The sequence below is a fragment of the Euwallacea fornicatus genome, chromosome 28 (genome assembly GCF_040115645.1).
Source record: "Euwallacea fornicatus isolate EFF26 chromosome 28, ASM4011564v1, whole genome shotgun sequence".
NCBI lineage: Eukaryota > Metazoa > Arthropoda > Insecta > Coleoptera > Curculionidae > Euwallacea > Euwallacea fornicatus.
The window spans coordinates 396511-424277 of record NC_089568.1 but is presented as its reverse complement, the minus strand read 5'-3'; the positions used below and the strand labels follow the sequence as shown (position 1 = coordinate 424277).

General features: G+C 36.2%; 3 protein-coding genes and 1 pseudogene across 3 annotated transcripts; 1 reads left to right on the top strand and 3 right to left on the bottom strand.

The window, feature by feature from the left end:
* Positions 1–5673: 5673 nt before the first annotated feature.
* LOC136347389 (uncharacterized) lies at positions 5674–8190 on the bottom strand. Its single transcript, XM_066297314.1, has one exon. The coding sequence runs from the start codon at positions 7254–7256 to the stop codon at positions 6189–6191; it is 1068 nt and encodes a 355-aa protein (XP_066153411.1). The 5' UTR covers positions 7257–8190; the 3' UTR covers positions 5674–6188.
* Positions 8191–12403: 4213 nt separating this feature from the next.
* On the top strand, positions 12404–16962 carry LOC136347300 (uncharacterized). Its single transcript, XM_066297181.1, has 6 exons — positions 12404–13330; positions 13562–14085; positions 14152–14836; positions 14915–15961; positions 16103–16262; positions 16865–16962. Exons 1-6 carry the CDS (start codon positions 12404–12406, stop codon positions 16960–16962), a joined length of 3441 nt encoding a protein of 1146 aa, XP_066153278.1.
* A 1292-nt stretch (positions 16963–18254) lies between these two features.
* Positions 18255–18686, bottom strand: LOC136347298 (tigger transposable element-derived protein 4-like). The gene has a single exon (XM_066297180.1). The coding sequence runs from the start codon at positions 18684–18686 to the stop codon at positions 18255–18257; it is 432 nt and encodes a 143-aa protein (XP_066153277.1).
* A 525-nt stretch (positions 18687–19211) lies between these two features.
* LOC136347297 (jerky protein homolog-like) lies at positions 19212–25218 on the bottom strand (annotated as a pseudogene).
* Between the last annotated feature and the right edge of the window lie 2549 nt (positions 25219–27767).

Genomic DNA, 27767 nt, shown 5'->3' with positions numbered 1-27767 from the left:
CACTCAGTGTTAATTCGCTGTCATAACTTTTTAATTGTTTCTGGTTAGGTTTTAAACAACACAGAGTTTTAGTGTCCAAATTCAATGTCGTAAGATCGGGAGACCTTGAAGACCATTTCATTGCTTCTCTTCCAATCCATTTTCCTAAGTAATTGTTATCAAATCACTACGTAATGGGAAACAAAATGTGGCGGTGCTCCATCCTGTCGAAATCTTAGTAAATTTTTGTTTAGTTGAAATTCGCCATTTTTATCTAGCTGATTCTCTAGCTCATGGTTTGTCAATGGTTCAATAGCATTTTTTAAAAGGTCACGATTAATTTCACCATTCAAATTATTATCAGTAAACAAAGATCTTATGATAGCATCTCCAAGAATCCCGGCCCAAACATTCAGTTTTTGTGGATATTGAGTGCACTTCCTTCTTCCATACCGTGAAGATTTGCATCACTCCAGATCCTAGAATTGTGCCTATTGAGAGTGCCATTCAAGTAAAAGGTGAACTCATCACTAAAGCAAACATTGAGCAGCAGTCGGTGCTGGTTGATAATTAAGGGTTATATGGCTTCGCAATATTCAATTCATGAATCTGGTTCATCTTCATTCAAGTCCTTATGAAGTTGAATTGTGTACGGATGAATTTTATATAATTTTAAAACTTTTCAGACCCATGGCGTTCGTAATCCAGTTAAACTCGATGCTTGACTGATAGCTAATGATGGATTTTGGACGGATTGTTCAAGCTCATCTAATATCCTAGGTTAATTCTTTTTTTTTATTTGCTACACAATCAGTTTCTTCAAATTTCTATATTAACTTTTTAACGTAGGAAGGATTCATTTTCATTCCAGAATGTCTCTGGCGCAATATTTATGCAGTCCATAAAATCATAAATCACAAATTTTATTTCAAATTTTTAAGAACACTTATGGTACAAGCACGAAAAGTTGCTTCTTGACATACGTGCATTACATAAAGGGAAATTTTAAAGAGACGTAGTCGAATCATGAGGCTGTGAAAAAGTGACTGTTGATTGCAGGAAGTCCCATATGGGAATAAGAATTCGGGTAAAGGAGAGATTTTCTTAATCGGCCTAGTACGCTAATTTTTTTGAGTTCTAAGCTTGATTACTCGGATGACTCTGTTGGACCCCGGCATAAATTTAGTTACCTTGGCTAGAGGCTAATACAGGGGAGGGCATCATCTTTTCTGATATGAACGAGATCGCCCATTTGGATGTTTTTGGAGGGTTTGGTCTACTTTGGACAATTTCGAAGTCGATTTAGATAATTAACTGACCAGCGCTTTCAGGAAACTTGTTGGATTTGAATATATCTTTGCCAAAGAGAAATGCTATGTTCATTGATGTGGGTTACATCTTTCTACGTAGGATGTGAAATTTGTGCCATTCGGAAAGTTACCGGGAGTAAGGGCTGAAAAATCGGATGGGTCATTTGAGAGAGCTCAAAGCGGCCTGGAGTTTAGTATCACTTCTGCACAGCACCATGGACAATTTTTCATAAGTAAATTGTGCTCTGCCAACAAGTCGTTTTAGATGATACTTAGCGCTTTTGATGGCAGATTCCCACAAATCTCCTCAGTGAAGAAACCGCAGAGGGATAAATTTTCATTCAATTTCGTGTTCAGACATCGCGGTTTGAACAACACTTTGTATTTTGTCTCTTCTGGATGCTTGATACAACGGTTTTAATTCGTTGCGAGATGCTGCGAAGTTAGAGCCATTGTCATTAAAAATGACAGAATGGTTTCCTCGACGAGAGATAAATCGTTTGGAGGTCATAAGGAAGCTTTCAGTGAAGAAGCTTGAGATTAGCTCAATGTGTACTGTCTTGGTGGCCATGCATACGAAGACTGCTATGTAGGCCTTTGTTGCTGGAGCTTTGCGCAATTTTGAAGTCTTCAAGAGGAATGGCCCGCTGAAGTCTACACCTAAATTTTGAAGGGGCCTCGAAATAATTACGCGTTTTTTAGGTAGATTCGCTATTAATTGTTCACATGTTCGAGCATTGAACCTGTGACAAGTGATACAATTCCTAATGATGCGTTTTACTTCGGACAACCCATTGGGCGGCCAGAATCTAGTTGTAACATTGTTCAATACACTTTGAGCATACCCCAGGCGAATATGTTCGTGAGTGAGCAGCAGGGTGACTATGGGATCACGAGAGGGAAGGAGAATAGGGTGCTGCTGGTCAAATCATATTTCGGCGTTGACTAATCTACCGTCCATTCTAAGAAATCCACACGAATCAATATCGGGAGCCAGTGAAAGCAATTTCTTGTTTGATAATGGTTTCTTTGATGTGATCTCGGAAAGTTCTTTTCGAAATCTTCCTTTTTGGATGTTGTTTTATGATGAGATCTTGTGCAGTTTCGATGGTATCAACCGAGAGAGCACCTGCCAGCCTTTTTAGTTTGGCCTGACGAGGATTATCAATAAAGCGCAGTGCATATGTGTTGGGAATAGGCTATATGAAATAATACTATGTAGGACTTTTAAAATAATATATTTTGCTAAGGACCACTCAGAAAGCGAGCCAGTAACACACTACTATACCATTTTCATCATCCCTAACGGTAACCCATGTGGCTCCACAAAAGGGCATCTTGAAGCCTTCAAGAGTATGTTAAATTTCACAGAAGTGTCCCTTCTCCACTTTAAACCGAAATCTAATAAATCTAAAGCTTTATTTTTAGTTCGACCATTGAATAAGTTTTTGACGACGTTAATGACTTAAAAGTCCATAAATCAACAATATGCTACTGTTCTTGGTGTACGAAAAATTTATGTTTTAAACATTTTTTCGATTAATATCATTAATGCAACACATATAATCCATAGATACCAATGGAAAGTTCCCTTGTATATTATTCCTATATGGAAAAGTGCCCTGCGCTAATGCACCACGCATAATGCGATACTTATCATCTACAGGGAGAATTTCAACATAATTTTTAATTGAAAATTTAATTTTGGTGATACTGTTCTTTAATACTTATTAAATCAAGCAATATTTATTATGAGAAATTTTCTTCTACTATCTGAGGTTCTGAAGTTATAAGTGGTGGAACGTGACATGCACATTTTTATATAAATAATTATAATTGTTGTTAGAAACATGGTGTCGTGTATACTTTATACCATTTTATTGAGAAATATGTTGTCTATAAAATGATAAAAAATTAATCGAGATAGGTGGACGCGTATAAAAATGGGGCCAAACCACGATGAAATTTTTGAGAAAAAAAATCAAATGAGACCTTTTTCGGGCCTTGACAGGTTGATGGCGAATTGAAAGAGGAACATTTTACTCTGCTTTTCGTTGTTTTAACTCATCTGGATCAAAAAATATTGTCAAAATACGAAAAATTGGCGAAATTTTAGGGGTAGTTTTCACCCTTTAAATTTTGAAGATCGCACGTAAAATATACGTCACTATTATTAAGTAGGTCTAAACTACTTCTTTGCAAAATTTCATTAGAATCGTGGGGGGGGGGGGGGGGGGGCACTTGGGCCCTTTTTCTTGCGAGTGGAGTCCCTTTTAACAAAATAAAATATAGATTTCTGGTAAGCTTATTTCAGTTTATGGCTTGGGACTATTGGGAGCTGGAGCTTCCATACGCAAATTGGACAGCGAACGCCGAACTGATTGATTTTCCGAAATTCGCTCGATGTATGTCTCGATTTACGCTAAAATGTAGAGAAACTTGTCTTCCCACTCAAACCTATCTTCCGTATCAACAATAATACTATCTTGAACCGTAAAATCCTCAATTGTGTCCTGAACCGTTGTACATCGCTCAAACGCGTCTTTGATTCTGTCCCTGCGGACCTGGAAGGGAGCAACATCGCTTTTGGAATGTTTGTGTTCTTCAACTCTATTGAGGATCCGTGTTATTGATGTCTTGGCAGTTGTACACTGCCTTTTTGGTGTTGGGTAAGACATCGTCGTGAAATGCAAATAAAATACATTTAAAGAGTTCCTAAATGAATTGAGCTCACTAGACATGTTCTATTTGTACTGCTATGTCTGAGAGAGTGGCGACGTCGTTTTCTACACTCTACACGACTACACTTGAGGGGCACTGTCCTAGGAAGCACTAATACACTAAGCACTGCACTAGTACATGTACTGGGACGGTGTGGAATCGATCAGCGTCCGACTATAGACGGATATTCTATACACTCCTGGTCAAATTTAAGTGTACAGCTGATTTCTTTACAAAAAGAAATAGAAAAATGAGACGATTACTGCTGTATAATTTCTATATTAAGGACGGAAACAAAAATTTGATTCGTTAATTATTTTATTTCTTTATTAACAAAACAGTCATACATTTTAATTACATAGAAAGTGATAGTTGGCCAAAGTAAAGTGTACAGCAACAAAATATGCATTTTTTTCAAATTAAAAAATATCCAATTTCATGAATTTTTAAAACAAATCAGTAATTAATTGAGTCTCCTTTAGATTCAATAACTTTCAACAATCTACGGTTCATAGAAAAACAGAAAGTTTTCAAAAGGTTGGGCGCTGCTTTTAAAATTTCTTCCCATAGTTTCGAGTCAGAGTTGTATGCTCCTTTTTTGTACACTTCCCCAGAGAGTGCTTGCCAATAATTTTTTAATGGGTTCAAGTCTGGAGAGCGCGCCGGCCAATCAAAAACCTTCAATCCTATTTGTGATAATCCTTCTTTTGTGACTGTGGAAGAGTGAACGGGTGCGTTGTCCTGTAAAAAGTAAAAATCTCCATCCGGAAACAATGATGCCATCCACGGATAAACTTTCTCCCGTAAAAGAGTTAAATAACCTTGGCTATTGATTCTTCCAGAGATTCTTTCCAGCAAAAAATGTCCTGAAGCAGTTATTGCTCCCCAAATCATCACCCCTCCCCTCTCATTTGGCATTTTGGGCGATAAAACGATGTTGTTGATCTATCTTCCATGTAACTATACTCATTATCAGGACCATCCTTTGAGAATTTTTTTTCATCGGTGAATACTGTCTTTGTCCAGATAAAGTCCCCTAAAAATAATCACTCTCGAGCTTTTGCCACTCGAAACTCACGGTGGGCTTTGGTGAGAGGAATTTGTTTGTGAACTTTTTTCCATTTAACACCAATTTGAGGAAGAGTTCTCCTTATGGTTCTTGCAGATGCGACCAATTGCAAGTTTTCTTTTAATTTCCGAGAAGTCACCAACTCACCTTCTCCTGCTAACCGGCGAATTTCTCTTTTAATACGCGCTTGGCTGCGCATATTTAACTTTGATTTGGGTCCTCTCTTCTTTTTCACTCGATTGTAATCCGTTTTATACATTTTTACAACTGTAGAATGAGACAGATTAAATTTTTCAGCAACAGCACGATAACTTATACCACGCTCAACATCTTTTTTAACTCTAGTGATTAAATCGAAAGAATACATTTTTAATTTGTTCTTTTCACATTAAAGGAAAGAACTAGACTGATTTAAAAAATAATCTCATGTTTACGTATAAAATATGCGATGTACACTTTAATTTGGCCAGGAATCTGTTATTGTTTATTTATTAATCTAATTCTCGTTTGAATTGTCAAATATTAATACACAAATAAGTGATGGACATTATACAGGGTGTTTGGTTCACCGATACATATCCGAAAGAGGGTGGTAGGTGCGATGATTTGGAATGTATTGAACCATATATACTATTATACAAAGTGTTACGCATTTCGAGATATCGTCATTTTTCCAAATTTTACCATTTTCGCTGTTTACTTCCATATAAGTTAAAATAAAAATTTAGCTGAATGTTCGATCTGGCTCTACCTTTTTTCACATAAACTTGAATATGTATTTTATTGATATCAAACATCTAATGAAGTCTACATATTAAAAAAAAAATAATGTAGCCTTTTAAAGTTCGAAAAAGAAATTTCTTAAATATCAAACCTTGACTTTGTAAGCGAATACAAGAAAAGGTGCAAATGAAAGAGACGTTCAAATATCTCTAAAAACTTATTGAACTAATGCTCTTTCGAATGATATATTGAAAGACTCAGATTTAATGTCGCATAAGATATTTAATTAAAAAAAAATTAAAAATGCGGATATGGCGATTTAACAATATGAATAAAAATTAATTAGTAATTATTATTTATACATTAATTATACTATTTATTTAAGATTAATTATTATGCTCGAAATGAGATCCACCATTTCTGATACAACATCGGCATCTTCGTCGCATCTCTGTGGTGGTTACTCCTAGCTTCATTTCAACCTTCATGACTTTTGCTGCCCTATTAATTTTTTGAATGAGATGGTCTCGATCGTGAATTTCTTCATTGTATACCAGTTCCTTCATTCTTCCCCAGATATGATAATCTACTGGGGTCAGATCCGGAGATCTAGCAGGCCATAATATTGGTCCGTTTCGCCCTATCCATCTTTCGGGAAACTGATTATTTAAAAACTCCCTTATTGTTTTCCGATAATGGGCAGGACATCCATCGTTTTGAAATATGATTTCCGTTCTTACATCTAAAGGTATATCGTCCAAAATATCTGGTAAATGATTTCTTAAAAATTCTAGGTAATTTTCGCCATTTAAATTGTCTGGCAAAAAATATGGGCCAATCAAAAGCCTGCCTATTATACCAGCCCATACGTTCACACTAAATTTATGTTGAAACGAAGTTTCTTTTTTCATATGCGGATTTTCTTCAGCCCAATAATGCAAATTATGAAAGTTGGTAACTCCTTCACGGGAAAATTTAGATTCATCCGTCCATAAAATCCTGCGAAGAAATCTTCCATCTTCAATATCCGCATGTAAGATAAATCGACAAAAATGTGTTCTTCGGATTGGATCTCCCTCCTCAAGTCCTTGCACGGGTGTGTAATGAAAAGGGTGCAATTTCTCAGAGTGTAGAACTGACCACACCTTCCACGTAGATACGTTGAGTTGTTCAGCTACTTTCCTAACGCTTGTAGTGGGCTCTGCTTCAAACGTATTAAAAATTTGTACGTCCACCTCAGCGTGATATTTTTGGTTATTCGGTCTAGGATCTTGATGATATAAATTCCCAGTTTCACTCATTCTACGATATGTATTAGCGAATACTTTTACGTTAGGTACTCTTCTTTGAGGAAATCTTTCACGATATAAACGCTGAGCGGCAGCTGCGTTACCGTCAGCTCTGCCATACATAAAAAGTATATCAGCATATTCAACATTTGAATATGCAGCCATTAATCTAAATCGTTAAAAATGAAATATCACAGTATTATACGAAATAAAATACATCGATTGACCACTAAAAAAATTTTGAATAAAACACTGTCTGTCATATCTCGTTACTAAGCAACCCAGTATCATGGCTTACCAGATATTTTATTTTATTTTTATATTATTTTTTTTACGGACCAATATTATGGCCTGCTAGATCTCCGGATCTGACCCCAGTAGATTATCATATCTGGGGAAGAATGAAGGAACTGGTATACAATGAAGAAATTCACGATCGAGACCATCTCATTCAAAAAATTAATAGGGCAGCAAAAGTCATGAAGGTTGAAATGAAGCTAGGAGTAACCACCACAGAGATGCGACGAAGATGCCGATGTTGTATCAGAAATGGTGGATCTCATTTCGAGCATAATAATTAATCTTAAATAAATAGTATAATTAATGTATAAATAATAATTACTAATTAATTTTTATTCATATTGTTAAATCGCCATATCCGCATTTTTAATTTTTTTTTAATTAAATATCTTATGCGACATTAAATCTGAGTCTTTCAATATATCATTCGAAAGAGCATTAGTTCAATAAGTTTTTAGAGATATTTGAACGTCTCTTTCATTTGCACCTTTTCTTGTATTCGCTTACAAAGTCAAGGTTTGATATTTAAGAAATTTCTTTTTCGAACTTTAAAAGGCTACATTATTTTTTTTTTAATATGTAGACTTCATTAGATGTTTGATATCAATAAAATACATATTCAAGTTTATGTGAAAAAAGGTAGAGCCAGATCGAACATTCAGCTAAATTTTTATTTTAACTTATATGGAAGTAAACAGCGAAAATGGTAAAATTTGGAAAAATGACGATATCTCGAAATGCGTAACACTTTGTATAATAGTATATATGGTTCAATACATTCCAAATCATCGCACCTACCACCCCCTTTCGGATATGTATCGGTGAACCAAACACCCTGTATATGTCGGATGGGGAGAACACGTATCCTGTTCGACATCCATGTCCACGAAATGAAACACACACGAATAATGTAAAAGGTGTTATTCAGAAAATAAAAGTAGGTTAAATGCTAATTAGCACAAAGCAACTTATATAATTTTTAATACAAGCAAAAAGCAAAAAAAGGGATTAAGAACTGGTGATCCGGGGCCAGTCCTACTTAATTCCTTCTTCGCTCAAAACTGCTCAACGCTCCTTCTTTCTCCTCCCTCCTGGCCCCGTTTCACCCGACCTGGTGCAATTTCCCACGCCAGGTCTGTTCTTTGTCCTAACAAACTACACAAATCAGTCAGCCGCCCATAATTTAAGGACCGACAAACTCCCTTAAAAACTCATCACCCGAAATTTAACTATTTCAAGGATCCCTTTTCCTTATCACTAATTGTAAATAATTTCGAAGGCGCTGACATATATTTTTCTTAAAAGTGTGTAAACGAAGTATTAAACCGAAAAAACTTGAATAACATATTAAAATTACTAAATTTTGCAAATATTTTAATTCTACACTAAAATTTGGCCAGGGGTGTATTGCTTTATTTTTGTCATAAATCCATCGTTGTTCTGTGTCCCATTAGTTAAGACTCAACCTGTATATTGAATAAATTTTTCAGTTATTGTTCGGTCTATACCGGCCTACGCATTCTCTAATTTTTCAAAAAGTTTTTAATGGTTTTTGATTAGGTTTGATCTTACTTTCCTATCTCCATCCAGTATGTTCCATAAGTTCTCGATGGGGTTGAGATCGGGGCTTTCTAACGGCCACTTCAACACATCAATTTCTTTTTCAAGTAAATTTGGCTGCACTAATTATGACGTATATGTTGGGTCCTTATCCTGTTGGAACTTCTGCTTTAAGGACATCGTATTACATAAATATGGTTCTAATTTGTTTTTTAAAATGTTCAAATACACAAATCTGTCCATTTTTCCTATTATGGGATATAGTGGACCCATGCCGTATCATGAATGACAACCCCAGAGCATTATAGAACCGCCACCACGGTTTACTGTAGGCTCAATGAATTTCTTTCTCCAACCGTTTGCCTTTTGGATCCCTGGCACATCCAGCACTATCATTTTCAATCTTCTTCGGTACGATTAATATGAGTTTCAGTAAAATGTAATCTTGCTTTTATGTTCTTACTCAGAATAAGTTTTTTGGCGGGTTTGAAATTGTGAAGATCTATCTCTGTCAAACGTCGTCGAACTATATGATTCGTGACTCCAAAAGGAATAGTTTGCTTGATGGCACTCAAAATGTTTGAAGAAGAACCAAACGAACTGTTTTGTGATTATCGTATTTTTTTTTTGCTTAACTTACTTGAGCTTTTTCATAGTCACCTTAAACATTGTTGGGTTTTACAGTTTCTCCACGTTTACAATGTTTTATAATTCATGAAATTGTCTTTTTTTTCAATAGTAATTAACTTGCAATAAAGTTTTGCTTGGCATCCTCATTAAGTAGCTGTAGTATTCTCTCTCGCAAATTACTAAAAACAGCAACATTTTGGGACATACTAATACATATTTCAATTGCAAACAAATTGCAATTCTTTCAAGAAATATTCTCAGTGACATTAGAAGTGTTACGCCCAGTAGGAATGATTTTTTGGACTTAAGTTTTTGCCAATGAGGTAGTCTTACATCCAGAATGAATTGATTCACTTTGCAAGAACTCTTATTAACATATAACCCGAAAAAAAAAAATTAAATAATGTGTTTGGCGACCTGGCAGATGAGTACACTCCTATACAAGCCTGGACATCGATAAAATTAGATGATCGATGTCTGCTTGCGGCACGTCGTTTCAGGTAACTTGAACTTCGTGAATTAACTCTGCCAGAGTCTGTGGAGCATGGGGCAAAGTGGATAGTCTTTTCCAGGGGTCGGAAACGCACGCTCGGGAGCTACTCGCTCATTGAGAAACGTACACGCTCATACGTCTGTTGATTGCTACTCGTGAACAGGTCAAGTGCGCACGCTCCTGCACATGGAAAAATCTGCTCATGTCCTGAGCAAGTGCACTTGTGAGTCAAGAATTAGTACTCATGTGTGCTTTTAAGGTTTAATTTGATTTAATTTGCGAGTAAAATTCGGATTTTCAAAAAACAAATATTATACAGGGTGTCTCTAAAAGGCCTTTACAACGTTCTATCACAGGTATGTAGCTGAGATCAAAATATAACAATTTAACCATATTTGCCTGTCCGAAGGAACGCCGATCTGGCGATACCGGGGCTATAAGAAGTGAGGGGGCGGTTTTAGTGGGTAGGCGGGTGCAAGTCCAAATCCCACACTACCTGGCTTTGTTAGGCCGGGTGTCTTTTGCAGATTTCCACCTCCTCGGACACAAACAAAAAAAAATCATATTTGCTTTAGTCCAAAAATTGATAACCAAACTACAGGGTGGCAAAGTTGAAATGTGAAATTTAATTTTTAGTCATAATTATTAAACGGCAGGACGAAAATTCATGAAATTTTCTACAAGAGGATTTTTCGGCATGAGGAATTCATATTTGCAAACAATTTATGTAAATTGTAGAGGGCGCCACATACCCATTAGGTATCTGTTTAGATCCTTAAAACTTTTTTGTTTGTAACGATAAACCACTTTTATGTCGTGGCGCGTCGACCAATTTTCTGTAGTGACGTAACCACTCGCTTAAACAGATTCGCTAGGTGTCTTGGCACCAAGTTATATAAAGAAAAGAATGAATTGCTTATCCACATTTATTAATGATATATCAAAAATTATTTTTTTTTTGACATTTTACACACACACACCATGCCCTTCTTTTTTAAATGAACAGCCTCCCCACCAATCAACTTGCTGGTATCACCAACAGTGCAACCACCGCTTAAGGTGACAGAGAACATAAAAACAATAATACCAAATGTACGATAGATAGTCCTGAACATACTCCCCGCCTTGAATGCCCTAGGCTTCAACATTGGGCTCCGAATCATTATCCAAGAGAACGCACAATTTCACTGTCGGTCTCTTCAGAAATCCTCCAGCAACTCTAATCAACGCTGTCCTAACTATTCCGTCCGAACCAGGGTAGACTTCCTCCACGACACCCATGATCCACTTCATTGGCGGTAGATTGTCCTCCTTGATCAGCACAACCATACCAGATCTGAGCATTCTAGAACAGTTCTTCATCCATTTGGATCGCTCCTGAAGCTCCGATATATATTCCTTTGACCATCTTCGCCAGAAATGCTGCGTAATGAATTGTAGCCGTTGGAAATGCTCAAGTCGTTCGTACTTCACTTCCTTGAGATTAGGCTCTGGTAATGCCACCAAACTTTCACCAATGAGAAAGTGAGCAGGAGTCAAAGGTTTAGGATCCAAAGGAGAATGACTCAGATAAGAAATAGGACGTGAATTTAAACATGCTTCAATCTGACATGCTATGGTATTGAAATCTTCAAAACTTAAAATTAAATTATGTAAAACTCGTTTAAGATGATGCTTGACAGATTTAACACCTGCTTCCCATAAACCCCCGAAATGCGGCCCTCTAGGCGGTATGAAACTTCAAGCAATATTATTTGTTGCTAGATGGGCCTTAATTTGGTTTTCATTATCACGTAATAACCGATAAATCTCATTTTTAGCTCCTATAAAATTTGCAGCATTATCAGTGTAAAAGTGACGACTAATGCCTCGCCTGGCAAAAAATCGCTTTAAAGTAGCTAAAAATGTCTCAGTTGACAAATCGCTAATTACCTCCAAATACAATGCTTTAGTTGAAAAACAAACAAACAAAGCAATATAACATTTTATCTTCTTGTAATTTCTAGTCATTCTATCTTTAATCAAAAACGGACCGCAAAAATCTACCCCAACGAAGAGAAACGGTCTACTCGGAGTCACTCGAGACTCAGGTAAATTTCCCATAATATGACCACTCATATTTGCATTGTACCGCGAACAAATAACGCACTTGTTAATATTCAATCTAACCACGCAGAACCAGTTACGGTCTCCGCGCATTGGGTCAGTGTCAGAAGAGTCTTCAATCAACCGCGCAGAGCCATTCAATAAGTCATTATTCACCTATTTGGGCAAGTGAGCACAATCATTCACTATTCATTCTTTGATATTGCTTTAGTATTCTTTCGCTATGGATTTGAAATCTATTAAAAATAAATTGAAGGCCACAAAGTGCCAACTAACTCGTTTTAAAACATATGTCGAACGCATTTCTCTTCAAGAGATCGATTTTAACGAGCTAGAAGCTCGATTGCAGGACATTCTTCCCATAATCGATAGGTTTAACCATTCTCAATCTGATTTGGAACTGGTAGACTCGGACACTTCCGAAGAATCGCATAATATCGGTCGACAGGAATTTGAAGACAACTATTATGCTATAATCGCGCAAGCAAAGTCTCTTTTGGCCAAAAACGGGTCAGCCAGTCGAGCCAATTCAAATCACATACAACATGATTTTGGAAAGCAAATCAGTGTAAAATTGCCGAGCATATCCCTTCCTACATTCGATGGAAATTACGAGCAATGGCTTTATTTTAAAGACACTTTTCAAGCTTTAATATATAATGAGCATTCCATTTCAACGATAAGCAAATTTCACTATCTGCGTTTGTCGTTAAAGGGCCAAGCAGCTGATCTGTTGAAAAATCTCGAATGTACAGCTGATAATTTCAATATAGCTTGGGACTTGTTGGTGAATCGATATGAAAATAAGCTCATGTTGATTAAAAATCATATCAAGTCATTGTTTGATCTTGGATCAGTGCAGCGCGAGAATCTGACCGCGCTACGTTCTTTAGTGGATGGTGCAGGACGTCATTTGCGAGCATTAGAAGTGCTGGGGCAGCCAGTTGATAGTTGGGATTCACTTCTAATTCATTTAATAGTTTCTAAACTTGATCATAATTCAAAACGTGAATGGGAATGTGAATCATACAAGTCTAGAACAGTCACTTTCGCTTGTCTAATAGATTTTCTGGAGACCAAGTGCAGAGTCCTAGAAAGTATTCATTCTAATACAACTATATCAAATATAAAGCCTATAAAATGTTTTCAAGTAAGCGAAAAGGGCAATTTTTCGTGTTTTTATTGTAATTCTCAACATTCAATTTATAATTGTAACGAGTTTATTCAATTATTACCGAAACATAGATTGGCCGAGGCTAAAAGGCTCAAACTGTGCGTCAATTGTTTAAACAAAGGGCATTTATCAGACAAATGTCGCTCGGGTGTTTGCCGAAAGTGCCAAAAGAGGCATAACACATTATTACATGCTTCTTTTTCAAAGCAACCACATGATGCTACTCAAACTTCAGGTGGTTTTGTTAATACAAGGCATACCATTGAACCAGTAGAAGCAGCGCAAGTTAATACATTATTAGCAAATAAACAGGGAAATGTCTTATTATCAACAGCTATGGTCGATGTTCTTGATCGATTTCAAAATGTTATCACATGCCGAGCATTGCTAGATAGTGGCAGTGAGTGTAGTTTTATCACAGAAAGTCTTTCTAAACAACTGCAGTTGAGTCTGGAAGATATCAATTTAGCGATTACGGGTATTGGTCAGACCACGTCAAAATCTTTAAAACAAGGTTCCATTTTGATGGAGTCTAGACATAGCGCTTTTAAATTGAAAATGACTTGCGTGGTGCTACCGATAATAGTCAAGCGGTTACCTACCATTCACATCGATATATCACATTTGAAGCTTCCTTCGCATTTATTGTTAGCCGACCCTGCATTTTACGAGCCAGGTCCAGTTGACATTCTTATTGGGGCTGACTATTTTTGGAATTTGTTGAGCGTCGGGCAAGTTAAATTTGGACCTTAGCTTCCCATCACTCAAAAAACTCTATTAGGTTGGGTCATTTCAAGCAAATTACAGCAAGTTCCTATCAATTCTTTGCGTGAGAAACGTGTATCATGCAATTTGGTTACGAAAGAGGAACCTCTTGAAGTTCTAGTAAAACGTTTTTGGGAGATGGAAGAAGTTAGTTCTGAACGTGTATTATTACAAGCGGATAAATTTTGTAAAGATTTATTCAAAAATACTATTAGGCGTGATGAAAGCGGTAGATTTATCGTCACTCTTCCTTTTAAGCATGATCCATATGTAATAGGTAGATCATATGAAGTTGCTGAAAAACGATTATTTCGTTTAGAAAGGAAGTTTTCTAGAAGTTTCGAGTTGAAGGAGCGTTATTCCAGCGGTCTCAGAGAATACGAATCTCTTGGTCATATGACCAAATTATCATCGATAAATTTTGATGAACCTCATTTTTTCTTGCCGCATCATTGCGTAATCAAAGACAGTAGTACCACTACTAAACTACGAGTAGTTTTCGATGCTTCTGCTAAAGATTCGAATGGTATCTCATTAAATGATATTCTTCACGTAGGTCCCACGATACAGCAGGATTTATTTTCAATTTTAGTTAGGATGAGGAAGCATAGGATAATGTTATCGGGAGACATTGCCAAAATGTATAGACAAGTACTGGTAAATCCAGATCAAAGAGTCATGCAGCTTATTCTTTGGCGTGATCAGCCTTCAGATCCAGTAAGCATTTTTCAATTAAATACTCTCACGTTTGGAACTGCACCGGCTGCCTTTCTTGCTATTAGATGTTTATTTCAGTTATCTCAAGATGTGGCAAAATCAGATCCAATCATTAGTAGAATCATATCACATGATTTTTACGTAGATGATCTTTGTACTGGGGGAGAGTCTTTAGAGGAAGTGCGTATGATTAAAGCAAGGATCATTAGCATTTTGCGCTCGGCAGGTTTCGAGCTTTGTAAGTTCCGATCGATCGACCCTGATGTGCTTGAATTTAAATCGGAGATTGCTGGTGGCAATTTAGAACTTGGAGATGGTCAGGTTATTAAGACACTTGGATTGTTCTGGAATCCTGATAGTGACATTTTTCATTATCGCATTTCTCCAATATCTAATGAAAAATGGACTAAGCGAAAAATACTATCCATCGTGTCGAGAATATTTGATCCATTGGGTTTGCTTGCACCGGTAATAATCAGATCAAAAATTTTGATACAGCGTTTATGGCAATCAGGTGTCGTTTGGGACGAATCCATTCCACTGGAGTTATCTAGTATGTGGATGAGATTTAAAAATCAGTTAGATGATATAAACTTTATAAAGGTTCCAAGACGAGTTATAATAGATGCACATCATGACTTGCAAATTCATTGTTTTTCTGATGCTAGCGAAAGGGCATACGGTGCTTGTATATATTTGAGATCGCGCGATTCCAGTGATAAGGTACAGTTGAGCTTAGTATGCGCTAAGACGCGGGTGGCACCTTTAAAAGGAGTGACCATGCCTCGGTTGGAATTATCCGCGGCCCTAGTCGCGGCACAATTGTGTAAAATAGTGGTAAAGGCGCTGGAAATTGACTCTATTGCGACTTATTTTTGGTCAGATTCTACTATAGCCCTTGCGTGGATTAGGTCATCATCCAGTGAATGGAAGCCTTTCGTTTCAAATCGCGTCGCTGAAATTCAAGATATCACTGATCTTGCATCTTGGGGTTATGTTAACACAAGCGATAACCCTGCTGATATTTTATCTCGTGGTTTGAGTCCCGGGGAGTTGGTAAATAACAAACTTTGGTGGCATGGGCCTCATTGGCTGAGTAGCAATCAAAGTCTTTGGCCAAAGCAGGTAATTGAGAGGCATGCTTTGGGCTCGGATGCAGCGGTCGTAGGAAAAGAGAAAAGGACCAAATCAGTCGTTTCTTTTGTTATAAACACTACAAGCTATTTTCACTTGTTTTACAAATTTTCGAATTTTATTAAATTACAGCGAGTAACTGCAATCTGTAGGCGGTTCTTCAACAATTTGAAGTTGCCTAAGGCGGTCAGAGTCTGTGGTTCATTAACTGTCAATGAATTAATGGAGGCACTGGATGCTCTTACGAAAGCTGTTCAAAAAAGCGCCTTTCAGCAGGAATTACGTGATCTCCGTAAATATAATTCTGTAAAATCCAGTAGTAGGTTACTGCGATTAAATCCATTTCTTGATAACGATGGGATTATCAGAGTGGGTGGGCGATTGAAGCATTTCCATTTCACTTTCAATAAGAAGTTCCCTGCAATACTCCCGACTAAACATCCTTTCGTGGATTTGTTAATAAACCATGAGCATTTAAGATTGTTGCACGCTGGTCCTCAACTTGTATTATCAACAATCAGAGAGCGTTTTTGGCTGGTTTCAGGTCTTTTGGGTGAAAAAACGTATTTGCGCGGTATTTTTGCTTAAAAATGGTATTACCTTAATCAAGTCGCTAACTACAACCATTTTCAAGAGAAATGCTTCTAAAGTAAATACAAAATAACGTATTTTTAATGAATATTTTATATTTCTAAATTTTAATGTGTTAATGTTAAAAAAATGCATTAAAAAATTACTTAAGTAACTGTTAAAAATGCCCACCATTTACACGCGTACAAAGATTAATGTGACGAATAAAATTAAAGGGTATTCTGTGCATTACTTCGTCATTGCCCCGAAGATCATTTATTGTATTTTGAATTCATTGCCAATGTTCTTCTTGAGTACTAATAGGTGTTCGGTACCCCACGGACTTAAGTTGTCCCCACAAAAAAAATCTAATGGATTTAAATCCGGTGAACGTGGTGGCCCATTTACGGGAGCGTCATTAACCTCTACCATTTCATTTATTTGGATACTGCTGATTCAAATGATTCTTGACGACTAATGCGAAATGAGGTGAAGCGCCATCATGCACTTAACCACATTTTTTCTCTTTATTGCAGAGGAATATCTTCCAGCAAACCTGGTAGGTGTATTTTGTAAATGTTGTAAATAAATTTCTCCGGTTAATCGCTGAGGAGGAATAACTGGACCAATGATAACATTTTCGAGCATTCCAGCCCAAACGTTAATTCTAAATTTCTTTTGGAAATGGACAGTTCTGATGGCGTGTGGGTTTTCGTCCGTTCGTTGTGGCTGTTGGTAATTCCTTCCCTTGTGAAACCACCTTTGTCAGAAAACAAAACATTTCTTCCAAAATTAACATCAACTTCCCTTTGAAACATGACAAACTGGCAGAAATGTAAGCGAGATTCCAGATCTTGTGGTAGAAGATCTTGTACTGGTGTTTTGTGGTATGAGTATAGATATCGTTGTGTAAGTATTCGATGAACAATATCTTTAGAAAGTGCTAGTTTCCTCCCGATTTGCCTAGTACTGAGTTTTGGGTCTTCTCCCACACGTTCTAAGATTTGTTCTTCGACTTCAGGAGCTCTTACACAACGTTGTCGTCCATTATCTGCAGTTTGAAATGCAAAGCGGCCAGTCTCCCTAAGACGTTTCTCTACTGCAGCAAAAGTTGGATGACTTTGTACTCTACGATGAGGTGATCTTTCAGAATAAATCCGAAGGCATTCTCGACCGTTTCCTTGACAGAATTCAAATACCAATACCATATCGGTGTATGTTGCATTGGTATAGTGCACCGTCATAATGTAAATAAAAATAAAAAATAATTTTTACCACTAAACTTAAAGGCACAAAACGAAAAAACTTACAAAAATACTTTATCACTTTAGGGAAGATCAATTCGACTGCAACAATAATAATTCTTCTTTAGAAAATAAAAATAAACTTGAAGAAATAGAGGCTGGGAAAAGTATGCATTTTTTGCATTTACTTTAGAAGCGTTCCTCTCGAAAATGGTTGTAATTTGCGATTTAATTAATTTATATCTTTTTTTTATGTAAAACCACCGCACAAATACGTTTTTTCATCCTTGTTCATTAGCAAAAATTTCCGATTTCATCCAGGCCTTACCGTTGAACTTAAATTTTACGGGTAATTGTTTGTTTTTAAAATATCTAGATCTAGCGGATTTACCAATAATCAATAATTTCCTTTTTTCGGTTCCAGACATATTTGCGGCTATTAGAATGGTAATTCGATCTTTGGATAATTTTCAACCAGAACATGATTCACCCATAAACCTCAAGGTTTTATCTGGGGTTAATATGAAAAAGAGGCCTGTTTCATCGACATTAAATATATCATCTGATTCATGGCCTGGTTGAATGTTTGGCCACACATCAGTTAACCATGCACTAGCTATATTCATGTTAACTGCAGCAGATTCTCCAACAATTTTACCAACGGTAGTACCATGACGTTTCTTAAATCGTTCTATCCACCTTTTGGAACATGAAAAATTACTAGTTTTGATTTGCTGTCCCATTTTATTGGCTTTCTCCTGAAGAACATGACCTGTTATGGTCACATTTTCATGTCTTTTTTGATTAAACCACAATAGCAGGCACTTAACCACTTCCCCTTGATTAGATTTTTTTTGTTTTTTGAGTTTAGTCTCCATTTTGGTGATGGACAATGTAATCATATCACGCTACTTAACAAACACGACCAATGAAAGGCCTTTTTAAAAAGAATTTTTTATTTACTGAGATTACGATTTACTGCAGCACTTTACAACGTTTAACTTAAACTAACTTAACTTGGATTCTAACTAGCCGCGTCCGACTCAGTCTTGACTCTGTCTGCTCGCGACCACTATGGTTCTCCTCTTATGCTCCAATATTGCTGCGTTAGCGTCTGCTTCATGTGGGAACTGTGGCTGGCGATGTATTCTGTATAGTCAGCGGTTTGCGTATATGGGAACAGTATATGGCGTGATATACAGCTGAGGTCGTATAAATAGCACACTTTTAATATTCCAGATAAGTTTTAATAAACGTATACGATCTAATCAATTTCCATGTTTAAATATTTAATATATCTAGACAATCAAAAAAGCATATAAGTTTTCTAAGATGTATGAAAAAATTACAACAAAAAATATATTTCAAAAAATTATGGGACAAATAAATAGCACACTTCTAATTTCGTTCATAAAAATCAAATTTTTTTAATATTTAGTGGGATATCCATTTTTGTGGATAACTGCTGTCAATCTGGCAGGCATAGACTCTACCAATCTTTGGCAAAAGTCGTTAGCAATTCCATTCCACGCTTCTTCAATGAACTCCCACAATTCATTCATGTTTTTGGCATTTTTGCCACTTAAATCATTTTTAATTCTTTGCCACAGATGTTCTATTGGGTTCAGATCTGGGCTCTGGGCTGGCCAATCTAAAACATCTACCGAATTGTCTTTAAGCCAATTCTTTACCAGTCTAGATGAATGTTTAGGGTTATTGTCTAGGATAAACTTAAAAGTAACTGGCATAAATTCCTCCACGTAAGGTTCCATAATGATTTCCAGGATGTTTTTGTAGACAAATCGATCCATAATTCCATCTATCCTATGAATCGGCCCAACACTTTTCCAAGACATAGCACCCCAAACCATGAGAGATCCTCCACCAAACTTCACAGTCTTAATTGTGTAGCGTTCATTAACACTCTGGTTAGGAGGTCGACGAACATGGATTTTTCCATCCATTCCCAGACGATTAATCTTAGTTTCATCACTAAATAAACAATTTTTCCAAAAAGTAATGTTTTCTGTTAAATATTTTTTAGCAAAAGCAACCCGGCGAAGCCTATTTCGTCGAGAGACAAGCGGTTTTTTTCTGGTGCGGCAACCATGAAGATTTGCTTCATTCAATCTTCATTTTACTGACTTCAGCGACCATTGGATACCATGATGTTCAATTATTTGTCTCCTACCTTCGCTTGCACTCCAAAAAGGATTTGCTTTGCTCATTCTTACTATAATTTTATCTTCTCGTTCGGTAGTTTTTCGTTCCTTAGAAGCCCTTACCGTGTTTTCATAACTTTGTGTACTATTATACAGGCGAATAGCATTGTAAACTAGCTTTCGAGAACATCTTAAATCTTGGGCTATTTGAGAAATATTCTTTCCCTCGTTTTTGAGTTGCATGATCAGTTGTCGCCTTTCAGGTTCACAATGTCGCTTCCTTCCCACTTGGAAACCTAGCTTGATTCCCCAACCTAGATTGATGAAGATGTAAGAAAAATACATTTACTTACTGTTTTATACAATCTAAGAAGATAGGAACCGCTTTTTAAATATTTAACTTTAAATTTAAGCCACACGTGCTATTTAAATGCCGAATGTAAAATAATAAATTTTAATTTAAAAAACGGAGAAATGTGCAAAAAGGCATATCTATAGACGATTGTTTTTTAGGGTTTATCAGAAGAATATTCTATAGCAAAAATTCCTATTTGTTTATTTACAATTTAAAAAAAAATATATGAATTTAGTACTTGTGCTATTTATACGACCTTAGCTGTAACTTGCTGTTTCGAAATAGAACCAACTGTTGATTTTGAAAATTCCATATTTTTACAAATATCGTTTGTTTCACACCATGTGTAATTTTATGTATTATTTTATATTTTTCTTTTAAAAATATGCTTTTATGATTTAGTTTGTCCATTTTCAACACACCGGCACTGACGAAATGCAACTCGTATAATCAGAAATATGGTATGAAAGATTAAATGTGGGCTAAGTGATATAATGCATATGTCGGAGCATTACCGAAACGTGCCTGTGGCTATTTGTAATGAACAAGACAAGTACAATACAAATAAAGTTCTAATTCTCTTCTCTAGATGTCGATACAGCGTCTACTGTTTTATGAATGCTGTTAAAAAGTTCGTTATAAGGGAGAAATGTTTACATTTTTGTGGGCACTATGAGTTCACTTTATCCAGAAGTTCATTATAAACGGGTTCGTTATAACCGGTGTAAACTTACATTGGTCTTATTGAAAAATATCCGTTGTGTGAAATTGAGTTCTCTATAAACGAGAGTTCGCTATACCCGAGTTCGTTATAACCAGAATCTACTGTATTTCCTTTCGCTGGTATGTCGTGTGGATTAAATGGTCTTTCATTGTCACTGTCACTATCTTCATCTATATTCATCTTACGGATAAGATTATAATATCTTTTAATATTTGAAGGACGTTTTCCTGATAATTTTTATTACAGCCTTCGACCAAACAAATCGACTTGTTTGAAGCATTGACGTACTTACAAACTTTTCTGTACACCACTTTCTTTTTATGATTTTATTATTCATTTTTAATTTATCAGAAATAATTAAATGCACTCGCCCAGTCTAACTATCCAAACGCACACGAGCAACTAAACGGTCCTGAGCTGTTCGTAACTATTACATACTTTCCTAAAAGTGTACCCCTGCGCACGTCGTGAGCCAGGGAGGCGGCGCCCGCGCGTGAGAGTAAAAAACGACTCACGAATATCAGAATGTGCGCACGCGAGCGTGCATTTCTTCCCCCTTGCCTTTTCACTATCATATCCCGCACATGTTCGATGGGATTTAAGTCTGGTGAACGGGATGGTCGCGCAAAACATTAACGCCAGTCTCTTGGAGAAACTCCATTGTTCGGCGAGCAATAACGGGACGTGCGTTGTCTTGCTGAAAAAGGATGTGTGGATGACTATCTAGATAAGGCAGTAAAGCGGGTTGTAGGACATTATTTACATAACGTGCAGCGGTCAAGCTGCCTTGAATAAATACAAGAATTGATCGGCTACCATAGGCAATATTTCTCCAAACCATTACTCCGACAGACATGTGTATAAGCCTCTCAACAACGTATTCAACATCACGACGCTCTCCACGACGGCGTCTTACCCTTACACGGCCATCATGGATGCCTAAACAGAATCGCGATTGGTCGCTGATTACGACATTATGCCATTCTGCCTCCTAGTGCTGCCGTTCTCTGCACCAGCCCAAACGTTGACAATGGTGTGCTGCTGTTAAAGGTTAACAATAATGGAGGACGGCATGAAAAAATTCCAAAGGCTCGAATGCAACGATATAGAGTTCGCATACTAACAGGTCTACGTTCTTAAAACCATTGGTTACCAAGTTAGCGTATAGTAGCGAAACGGTCTAACAGAACTAGTTGTCTGAAGGGCCGATCTTGACACTTCGTAGTACGCCTAGGTTGACCATTTGGTCTTCTACATGTTCCTCTACTTTTTTTTGCCCACACCTGACACACGCATTACCGTCATTACAGTGGTGTTAACACGGCGAGCAATTTCGTTCGCGACAGGACAAACCAACATCTCGATAGGCAACAATTCTACCACTGTCAAAATCGCTAAGATGGTGATATTGTTGATGTGTTCGGACTCAGAGCATTTTGCACAAGTGGACACAAACATGAGAACTAAAAATATCTGTATCAAGCAGGTCGCATGAACCGTTGTCTTCACAAAAAAACTAAGAAATGAAACTTTTTTTTTGGAAAAGCTGTTAAAGATAAAATGTTGAGCATGACATCGTGGCCTGCTTTCTATATAGTAATTTTGTTGTCAAAACATTAATAAAAAAAAAAATTCTTACTGGGTGTAACACTTCTATGTCATTGAACATACTTTTAAGCCAATTAGGTATACTACTAACCAATTTTTTTTGGGAAAGCTGATTTAACATTGTGGCAAATATCCAAAAGTTTTAGTTTTAATGTGCTTTTACTATCAATTTTTTGTTTTAATCTGCTTTTCATTTCTAAAAATAAATATTCTATTTGATTTATATCGGGACTTTGGGGTGGTATTGCCAAGGTACGTGGCGTGTTATATAAGATCCATTCTTTTACAATATGAGTCGTATGTTTTGGGTCATTAACTTGCTGAATAGAGTATACAGGGTGGGATTTTTAACAGTATAAATGCTAATATGTCGAAAAGTACGTCAGCAATAAAAAGATCTAAAAACACGTCTACTATAATATGATGGGGAAAGGTAATTGAGGGCATGATCAATTCACTACCCCCTACCAAATGCATCCTAGCCACCCCAACTCATTTTTTTAATAATACAGTCGAGTCTCGATATAGTGAACTAATTAAAGAACGATCTTGTCATTCCACCGAGGTTGTTCTCTATTTAGAGTTCAGGTAAAAGCATACAACAGTGATATTCACGAAGTGTTTATTGTGTTAATAACTCAGTTTCAGGTTTTAATATAATATAAAAACATGTATATTTTAGTTATAAAACAAAACGAAATACATTTTCTAATAACAAATAGTAGGAGAGATACATATGGTATTACATATTTAATTAAAAAAATAAAATCAGTTTGTAGAATGAAAAAAGTGTGTTAGTTTACTTTGCTTTGTTGGCTTATTGTACATTGTTTTCACTAAATTACCTCTGATATCTTGAAGAACAACTACAGTGGAATGTTCTATTTGATCGGAGTTTTCTTCAGTCCATTGAATAACCTTGTTTAAACATTTCAATGCCTCGCATGTAGAAATCAATTTTTCAGAGATAAATGAATCCGGAACCTTATTACTGTCCTCATCTTCAACTTCAATTATGTCGCTTTGCTCATTTTCTGGCTCATCTTGATAATTTTCTGGTTGCTGATCCTCGTTCCAAACCGCAACATCATTTTGATCACATGCGTTGGGGTCCAAGACACTTAGGATTTTCATGATTTCAGATTGTGCATATTCTGGATCTTCATTCCGTATCCGTAATTTCAAAACATTTAAAGGAATGTTTTCTTCTTCTTCTTCTTGAAAATGAATGTTTAGTCTTAAAATTTTATGCCAATATTTTTTAATAACTATTGGTTTTAATTTCTTCCAGGCCAAATTTAGCTTTGAAACAGCATCTCTTAAAGTTACAGCTTTTAACGTTACACCGACATCACCTTTTGCAACTACTTGAGATAACACATTTTTGCGATAAAACAGTTTCGTAAGACGTATGCATTCTGATTCATGGGTTGGATGAGTGGAGTAACGTTTGGCGGCATGCACATGACGGTAACACATTTATTCATTCTGTTAAGTTCTTCTGCTGGTGGTTGGTTTGGAGCATTATCTAGCAGTAATAATGCTCCTATTGGTAGACCCTGAATTTCTAGAAAATCCTTTACCTCTGGAATAAAATTCTTTTTGAACCAATTTTTGAAAATTTCCGCTATGATCCATGCTGTCTTAGAATGGTCATAATTCACAGGGCAATTAAATTTTTTGAACGTCCGAGGATTTTTAGCTTTTCCTACCACTAGCAACTTGACTTTATGATTTCCAGAAGCATTCGCACACGCTAAAAATGTGATTCTTTGTTTTTCTGTCTTCCTTCCAGGGGCTGTCTTTTCCATTGAAGAGACGTACGTTTTATCGGGTAGAAGCTTCCAATGTAAACCTGACTCATCTGCATTGTAGATTTGTTCAAGACCTAGTTGAAGCTTCGCTATTTTTTCTGATAATTTTTGTTTAAATGGAGCTATTAGCTCGGGCTGTGATGACAGTTTTTCTCCGGAAATTTTTAAAAACTTTATGCCGTAACGTTTTTTAAAATTCTGTAATCAACCGTAACTTGCCTGAAAAGATCCTCTGTAAAACTTGGAATTTAGAGCTTTGTCTTCTCTTTGATCATGTCCCCATTAATGGGAGAATGTTGTTCCCCTTGCTTTAAAAACCACTTATACAGATGTTTTTCCATTTCTGCATAAACTGACATTTTTAAGGTTTTTCTTTTCCCAGGCCCAGTAAATGTACTACCAACACTTTGCAAAATTTAACGTTTCTTGTTTTTAATTGAGGTGATTGTAGATTTAGCAACTCCATATTTTCTGGACAATTGTATAGGTGCTACCCCACGTTGCAGTAATTCTAAGATTTCTGTTTTTTGTTGCAGTTTTAAATCTGTTCTTTTAGATAGAGACATCTAAAAAACAATTACAATATGTATTACTTGCTTCAAAAATTCTGTATACAACACCTTTATTTTTAATTTAGCAGCACAACATTATACTATCATCATATATCTTAGCTAACAAAGAGACTCCGTTCGGAGCCGTAGCAAAAAATTAATTGTGAAATAAACACGCTTGGGGGAAGTACCGACGTATATGTATGGACTTCCCCCGCATATGTACAGTATCGGACAAAATTAGAGCAACTTTAGAAATTTAATTTTAAATTGACATTGTTTCTTTAAAAATGATATTTGTCATTATCAGTAATATGTTTACAGCCTATTATAATTTACACCTAAGACTCAATGTTTAAAAAGCACATTTTAGAGGAGAAGGAAAAAGAAAACCTTTTACCACCACAATTTGAGCGACAAAATTAAAGCAACTTAAAAATTATTTGAGTGAATATTATATTTAGAACAATTTTTTGTGTATTACCATTAATATTTAGTCCAAGACCCCTTGTTTTGAAGAACTAGCTCACACCTTTTTGGCATTGAAGAAATTAAATTTGAAATGATGTCAGGATCAATAGACTTCCAGGCGTTCTCTATTTCTTCAAATAAATTATCCTGATTGGTAATATTTTTTCCTCGGATTTTGTTATCTGTGATCTCCCAAAGGTTCTCAATGGGATTTAAGTCCGGAGATTGGGCTGGCCATTTCATTACCTCGACTTTCTTCTCCACGAACCAAGCTTTTACTATTTTCGCAGTATGCTTAGGATCGTTGTCGTGCTGGTAGACAAACTTAAGGGGCATTTCCCATTCGGCATATGGGTACATAACATTCTCTAGTATATAATAATACTTAAATCTATCCATTTTGTCCTTAATCCTATAAAGTGGACCAGTTGCGTAAGCAGAGAAACAACGCCAAACCATAATATTTCCTCCTCCGTGTTTAATGGTAGTTTTTACGTACTTTGGATTAAGTCTTTTGCCATTTGGGCGACGTACCCATTGAGCTCCAACACTTTCATAGATGCAAAACTTGGATTCATCGGAAAATAATACTTTCTTCCACTGTTGAGAAGTCCAATCTCGGTGGTAGGTGGCGAAAAACATCCTGGCCTCTCTATTTTTTAGTGAAAGATGTGGTTTTTTGACTGGTTTCCTTCCTTTTAAACCATGTTCTGTCAATCGACGTTGAACTGTTCTGGAAGAAACACTAACTTCTGCTTGTGCAATAATCTGGCGAGCTGGCATTTCAGGATTTTCTTTACTTAGCCTTATAAGACGCCTTTCTAACTTCTCTGTCGTTTTTCCTTTCCGACCACCTCGTTTTAAATTCGTTACGTCACCACGGTCAGTGAATCTCCTGATATTTTTTGATACAACATCATTTTTTATGCTAAAAACCTCTGATATAAGTTTTTTGCGATTTCCCACTGTTATATGCACTAATAATTTTTTGTTTTAGATCAACTGAATAGTGAACACCACGAGGCATAATCGTAGATATTAGTTGTTTAAAAGACCACAGGAAAGTCAGAAATACAAAATATTTAAACTTTGGTTGCTCTTATTTTTTCGCAAAGAATTTTAGATAAAAACAATTTTTTAATTTTTTCATTCCCAATAACAATTTAAACTATTTATAGCAAATGTATTTTACACTAACTACCTTAAGCTGAACATTTATGATAAAATATTTTATCATTTTTTAGAGAACTTAAATTTAAAAGAATATTTCAAAAGTTGCTCTAATTTTGTCTGATACTGTATGTACCAACGCTCAAAACTACATCACAACCGTTAGCCGACCGCGGAGTCTTCATGAAAGTAAAAGTGTTTGTTGTATAATGTTAATCAATCAATAATCACTCTAGCGAGGTACAGTTTGTTCACTATTGAGAGGTTAATGTTATTTGTTTGTGTGCACTGCAGCAGATAGTTCATTATATCGTGTGTTCACTATATCAAGACTCTACTGTATAATAAATAGCACGGTTAAGGTTTCGACATATCATCGGAAATCATTTTTCCTAATCTTTTCAATGGTACCAATGTTCCTTTAATTCCGCTCTCCAAAGTATCCGATAATGCCTAAAATGAAAAATCTATTAGGAAGACGGCTTAGGCATTTAACTAAATGATTTTCAATCAGGAATAAATAATAGAACTTATAATTAATGCAATGTTTTATTGTAATAGGTGTTCGAAACGTCCGTTATTTTCCAACCAAGCGTACAACCGATAGTTACATTGTTAACGCACATTCACAATAGTGTGTCTAGGAATTGTACAACACTCAGTGTTAATTCGCTGTCTTAACTTTTTAATTGTTCCTGGTTAGGTTTTAAACAATACAGAATTTTAGTGTCCAAATTCAATGTCGTAAGATCGGGAGACCATGAAGACCATTTCATTGCTCCTCTTCTTCAAATCCATTTTCCTGAGTAATTGTTATCAAATCGCTACGTAATGGGAAACAAAATGTGGCGGTGCTCCATCCTGTGAAAATCTTTATTTTTTTATTTTTTATTAATACCATAATGTTACAATCTGTCACTATTATTTTGGGATATTTAGTAACTTGTTTATATAATTAAAATTAAATACAATAGGTAGAGGGAGACTAACTGTTTAGTCTCCCTGTTTATCTGTTGAATCTCTAACTCAATTCTAAAGGATTGTATCTTTTTAGTCTGTGAGAGTAATTGTTGGAGTCCACTAGGTTTAGAGCCAGGTGATTTTGATGCCTATTAAGGCGTGGAATGT

Excerpts from the sequence above, each read along its gene's own strand:
- LOC136347389 (XM_066297314.1), bottom strand. The coding sequence starts at position 7,256 with ATGGCTGCATATTCAAATGTTGAATATGCTGATATACTTTTTATGTAT.
- LOC136347300 (XM_066297181.1), top strand. The coding sequence starts at position 12,404 with ATGGATTTGAAATCTATTAAAAATAAATTGAAGGCCACAAAGTGCCAA. Across the intron at positions 14,837-14,914 it reads GTGATCAGCCTTCAGATCCA|TTATCTCAAGATGTGGCAAA; the intron begins GTAAGCATTTTT and ends TGTTTATTTCAG. Across the intron at positions 15,962-16,102 it reads AAAGTCTTTGGCCAAAGCAG|CGAGTAACTGCAATCTGTAG; the intron begins GTAATTGAGAGG and ends ATTAAATTACAG.
- LOC136347298 (XM_066297180.1), bottom strand. The coding sequence starts at position 18,686 with ATGATTACATTGTCCATCACCAAAATGGAGACTAAACTCAAAAAACAA.